Raw genomic sequence first — 6,000 nt, 5'->3', positions numbered from 1 at the left:
TGTGCTGGTCTTACATGGGAACAAAACTATTATTAATATAACACTGACTTAAGCAAATACTATCTTACTTTTGTTCAAGTACTGCTATCAGAAAGGAAAAAAATAGCATGAACTCTTGCCCCTATTAATAATAGTTCAAGAGCAGTTCCCTTATTTCTACAGTATATCAGAGTATTTAATATGAAAAATTATACAAACTTTGTAAATATACTGGGGGACTAATGACTTTTACTACCATTTATCACAGACCAGAACAAATTTATATTAGATTTTAAAAAGATGATTTTTATTAAGCACAAACAGTTTTTAATACATTATCAATACAAATAGGAAAACATCTCTTAATGGATTTGATATATCAAAGATTTGATGGGCAGGTTGCATACTGGCACAATAAAAATGACTTTTTTTTAAGTATTTCAAATTAAAATTACAGAGTTACCACTGCCTACACTGCAGGAACTTACCTACAGTCTAGAATTACTACATCACCTGGGCATGGGGGAAGCAAAGAACTAGAATTTCATAATATGGAACTTCTAACACTTTAATTAGCACCACTCAAAGCTTGCATCAGCTGTCTAACTAAGAAGCAGCTGACAGGTCAGGTAAAGCTTTACAGCAAATTTCAGTGCAAAGTTTACAGTTCCTTTTCATAAGATACTTGAAGTCTATGGTTTCATAGCATGTTAAATAATTATGGCTTGATAGATGTACAGTATTAAGATGCTGAGAACATTTACTTCAAAAAAAAGATGAGACTTGTAACGGCTGTGAAATGCATTTTAATATATTATGCCAAATTCTGTAATATGCAAACAACATGCTGGATTACAAACTTAAGTCCTATTATGAATTCATAGACAAGGGTCAGTATTAGCTCTCTGGGGTAGTGGCTTCTGGTTGTCTCAGCTGCTGCTTTTTCAGGCTAACTAGCTTCATCTTCTCTCTAATGTGTTCTGCTGCAGAAGCCATGTCACTTGGGCTCCCAAAGTACTGCTCAGACCTAAAAAAAACCACAAACCACAAGAAGTTTTTAGTGAAAAGTATGACATATGAATATACCCATGAATAGCACTAGAAAACACAAAACAGACAAGAAAAATAGCCATTTTTTTCCTCTTGCAATTTAAAAGCCAACTTTAAAGGGCTTTGGAGACTCAGCGATGAGACTTGACATCAAGTCATTGACTTGATGAATTTATTATAAATACTCAATGAGCCTTTTATACCCAAAAGATACTCTCAAAAGAAGGTTGAGAGTGGTGAGACGGGAACAGGTTGCCCAGAGAAGCCATGGATGCCCCATTCCCAGAAGTGTTCAAGGCCAAATTGGATGGGGCTCTGAGCAACCTGGTCTGGGGGAATGTGTCCCTGCACATAGCAGGGGTTTGGAACTGGGTGATCTTTAATGCCTCTTCCAACCCAAACCATTCTATTATTTGAACAGCAGGGCACTATTCCTCACGTGCAACTAGATACTTCTCAGCACTGTTTTTTACCTCCCTTCTCTGGGTATCCCCCAAGTCAGTCTAACAATTTTGCATACTGTGACAATCTATGAAATCTGTCTGTACATGAATTCTGAGGCTATAAAATTGCTGCACTATTGAAGGACTCTTCAAATGTTAAGTCAGCCACATGCAGTCAAATTATGCCATCTACCTCTCAAGCTGAAAGAACTGTGTAATTCAAATACAACAAAGAATAGCTGAAATGTTAGGGAAACAACTAAACCAAGCTGTCAGCAAAGGAAGGATTTGAACAGAATAGGTGTTTCAGAAGAAGAGGTATCAAATTTAGTTAAAAAGTACAGAAGCTGTAAACTTTGGAAATGGTAGTAGGACAAAGAACTTTCAGACAGATGTAAGTTGCTTCAGACAGGCATAAGTGGACAGAAAAGTTAGACTTGTTTGACTAGGGAACTCCAAAGTCAGACTGCACAACTGCACATGGGATCACAGTATAGGGAGATGTTTTTCCTGACACAGATTAGAAGCCAAGAGCAGGATAGGGAACAGTGACCTGAACTTCCAAAAAGATACTGATAAAGGTGTGAAGAAGTGAACAGGCTGATGAAAACGCCCCCATGCATTTTATGACATTTTTCATGTTTCTAAATTTATTAAACTATTTCTAATAATGAGTGAACCCTTTGCAAATTGTTTGTTAAATGCTTCAAAAATAGAATCCTTAGGAATGATGAGCAGAGGATCCTGAGATGTAGCAGAGCTAAGATACCATTTTTGAGAAGGTGCTGAAATGACAGAGGGATCAGAAATAATATTCAGGATTCAGTCAGACAGCTAAAATACAGGTGTGTGTATATATACCTATAGCCATAGGAGCTTTACATTAGGACTAAGTGTGGCAAATGCCGTGTTTGTTTTAACTTTAATAGTCTATCTGCAAATTACATGCATTTTAAGAATAAATAAAGAGTTGCTACATTTATCAGGTCCCTAAAATCTGCTATTCAGAAGTTCAACAAACACTTCTTGGTCTGGTTTTTGGTTGTTTTTGTTTGTTTGTTTTTCTTCATAGCTATAAAATGCTCCACTATTTTCAAACATTAAAAGGGCAGTAAAAATCACTACTAGTTCAGGCCTGAGTCCGTCTTCAGGGTTAGCACTCCTTACTGAAAGAAACTACACTGCAGAAGAAATATGGTATTTTGGAAATAATATGACAATAAACTTCCATGACGAGCTTCCTGCAGATCAACTTCAGGTAACCCATAACGTGGTTGCCTAATACTATCTCATAAGGTTTCAGCCTCTACTTCAAAACAGTGGTTTCAAACCTCTTTCATTGTGGTGTGAGATCCTACACACCCAGAGATTCATTCTATGGCTTGGTAATACTCAGGTAGAAGTTAACTACAAGCTCAGCATGACAATGGACACATCGATGTCATTAAACACAGAGAACTGAGTTTTATTATGGCTGAGATTCCAAATTAAATTTGCTTTTGTAGCTCAAGACAACCACCAGTTTTAAACTAGTATGAATAGCTCTTAAGGGAAGTACTGTTTTGTTTACTGATTGAATCAAATGTAAATTTGTCTTCAATATACTGGCTTAAGACTTAAGATAGATAGAATTGCAAATAAATAAATCAAAATACCATAATTCTCATCTGGTATCTTTTTTTCAGGGAGAAGAGATTGGGACTGGTCATTCTTCTGTTACTTCTACATACTGTGCTGGTGCAAAGACTGCACAAATCTAATAATCATTCAGTGTGAAAAGGTCACTACTTTAAAAAGGCAGCACACTAATACTCATTAAAAATTCTTTCCCATCTTTTTATAGAAAGCAGGCAGGTCCAATCTCCAGCTTTCCAAAGATAACACGTCCGCTTTTTCAATTTCAGCAATAAGCCTTCAGGATTCTTCCATATATGAGTCTATTATGAAACTTCACCAGAAACATTATTCAAAAGGCATTAGAAAAAACATTCGGCATACCCGTCAGGATAAACTACAGGCACTGTTAGTCTGTCCAACAGTGATTTCCCAACTGCTTCAATTTCATCAAATTGCTCCATTTCATTAAAAGCTTCAGGCTGCTCTGGACATTCCTGCAAAATCTGTTTAAAATAAAAGTAAGAAAATACAGAATAAAGTAAACAAGGGATAGCATGTAGTTTTTTAAGTTCCATTAACTGGCAGAGTGAATGCTTTTTCAGTATCTTCACTATCACATTTACATGAGGTTAAGTGACATATTCATATAATTCAAGAAAAGAAAATATTGATTAAGCTACATTAAGACGATAGTTCAGGGCTACCACTGCTGTGTATTAGAACATCTCATTATTTCTGAGAGGAACAAAAAGTCTTGCTGGACAATATTCCAACCACAGATATAAAATGCATAAAAATCATAACCTACATCATTAAACATACCAGACAGCCATATAAAGTGGAAAAAAACATAGTTAATGAAGAGCCCCTTACAAGACATTTCAAAACTAAAATCCTCATCCGGCACAGAATAGGTGGGACTTAAAGAGTCTGAACACAAATCCTTCCTGACAAGATTGTGACCCAATACTAGTACTTAGTACTGTATTTTCTTCCATTTCTCCCTTTGCCATTTCTTACTTTTTTCCAAAACAACATGGATATTAACAGTGTATTTTCCACACAGACTCAGTAATATGTCCCAGTAGTGCTAGGAGAATTATGTTTTTGAACATGGTTGGTTTTTTTCAGCCATCCATTTACTTTTCTTTAAATTTATGACTACCTAAAACCTGCAATTAACTACTGCAATGATGAAAGAATGCTCATAATATGGATTGAAAGAATCTACTCTTTTAGGAATTTATGAACCACTGAAATCTAATCTGGTATCAGGTAAAACTTTTTTTAGCTGTCTCTGACAGCATAAATGATATATTTCTGCTTTTGTGAACATCCATCAACTCCCAATGCCTGTAAAGTCAAAGTATCTTCTGTTCATACAAATAAGAAATGAATAAAACCAAGGAGCATATGAATCAACTTGGAATCCATGCTCTCCTTTAATGACAGAATGAATTTATTTTACCATATGTAAAGTTGGCTTTATTTGCAGTTACATGCAATTTTATTGTCAATATTCGAGATACATACTCTTAACTCCTTTTCTATAACGTATCCCTTCACAGAAAGAACAGTTTCTGGACAAAAAAGGCCCTACCTCTCATGACATACATTAGTGGACGTTGTCTCAAATTCAAGCATTTGAAAACTCTCTACATTTTCCCCCTTCAGCAAACTGTTACTGAGTAACAACTATTCCTCAGCCTCCTCTGTGGCTTCTCTCATCATATGACTGGGCGCAGCAGTGAAACTTGGGATACAGGAGTTTGAAAGCCATACCAAGGTAGAGGTGCGTTCAAAAGGAAGAAAGCACAACTCAAATCCCTCCAGGTGCAAAATACAAGAGGTAGAAACTAACTGGCAAGAGTTGCCCTCATTTATACTGTGTGTGGAAAGGATACTGCATTCAAAATGCACACAGCTTGAAGGGCAATACACCTTTAACTCTCCAAAGAACTTAAAGGACCTGACAACTTTGTATTATGCAAATCAAGAAGTGTTTCTGGCTTTTAAGAATAATGGTCTCAAAGACACAAAGAAATGCTTTATGATCAATATCAGAGCTCCCCTTTGAAGAGGGCTGCTGTTCTCTTTTTGTTAAGCAGGCCCCACACCAATATGGGTATGTGAACAACAATGGTATTAAGTACTTGCAATTAACAGTTAGAAAAGTATGCTTGAATTCGTTTCTGCTTTTTTTTTTCAATATAATATTTAGATAGGATAAAAAATACACACCGACAACTTCACTTTCCTTAAATTTCGTTTGCTTAAATTTGGGTAAGAAACTTTTCTTCTTAAAAACACAACACTCACCTTTTCAGCACTTGAATGAAATGCAACAGCTGTTTCCAGCCGGTGTACTCTTTCTTCAGAAGTCACTGTAAACTGTTTCCACACTCTGTTCAGTCTTGGAAGCGTGTCTCCTGAGGACCTTGAAGTGCACCGCAAGGACTGGCATAGAACAACAGTTGCCTGCAGTAACTGCCTCCCATAATCATAAGTACTCTAAAAATTGGAGAGGATGGGAAAGAAAGTGCATGTAAAAACTCTGCACTTAACAGCAGCTAAATAAAGCAACAGCAGTCAAGTTTATGAAAGGTCTGTCTGCAATTTAGGTCCACAAACTATATTGAACTAACCTGGTCTACTAGCAAATGCTGCTGAAGTATGAATAAAATTGTGATGACCAAAGACTGCTTTTACTCTTATTAAAAATAAAATATCCCCTGTTGTCTAGTGTTCACACTGGCAAAAGAACAGAGCTTCCTGAAAATTTCAAATAACTGTTTGGATTTTACACAGGACATCTGATACCTATTGCCAAGATGACTGTTCCACTGGTTTCGCTGTCACCACATTTGTAGTAAGCCAGCACCCAGGTGCACTGTGGCAGTTCACTATAATA

General features: G+C 36.4%; 1 protein-coding gene across 4 annotated transcripts in view; it reads right to left on the bottom strand.

Moving 5' to 3' along the window:
• Window positions 1-264: 264 nt before the first annotated feature.
• Window positions 265-6,000, bottom strand: part of SESTD1 (SEC14 and spectrin domain containing 1) — a 51,514-nt gene continuing 45,778 nt past the window's right edge. For all 4 annotated transcript variants that reach the window (XM_017837820.1, XM_017837791.1, XM_017837800.1 and 1 more), the window contains 3 exons: window positions 5,409-5,600; window positions 3,471-3,592; window positions 265-1,006 (listed from right to left, as the gene is read on the bottom strand). In XM_017837820.1, coding sequence (XP_017693309.1) covers window positions 877-1,006; window positions 3,471-3,592; window positions 5,409-5,600 — 444 coding nt within the window. In that variant the 3' untranslated portion in view covers window positions 265-876. The remainder of the gene's footprint in view (window positions 1,007-3,470; window positions 3,593-5,408; window positions 5,601-6,000) is intronic.

The sequence above is a fragment of the Lepidothrix coronata genome, unplaced genomic scaffold (assembly GCF_001604755.1).
Source record: "Lepidothrix coronata isolate B3197 unplaced genomic scaffold, Lepidothrix_coronata-1.0 Scaffold7, whole genome shotgun sequence".
NCBI lineage: Eukaryota > Metazoa > Chordata > Aves > Passeriformes > Pipridae > Lepidothrix > Lepidothrix coronata.
The sequence above is the reverse complement of the archived record's forward strand: the minus strand, read 5'-3'. Positions and strand labels throughout refer to the sequence as shown.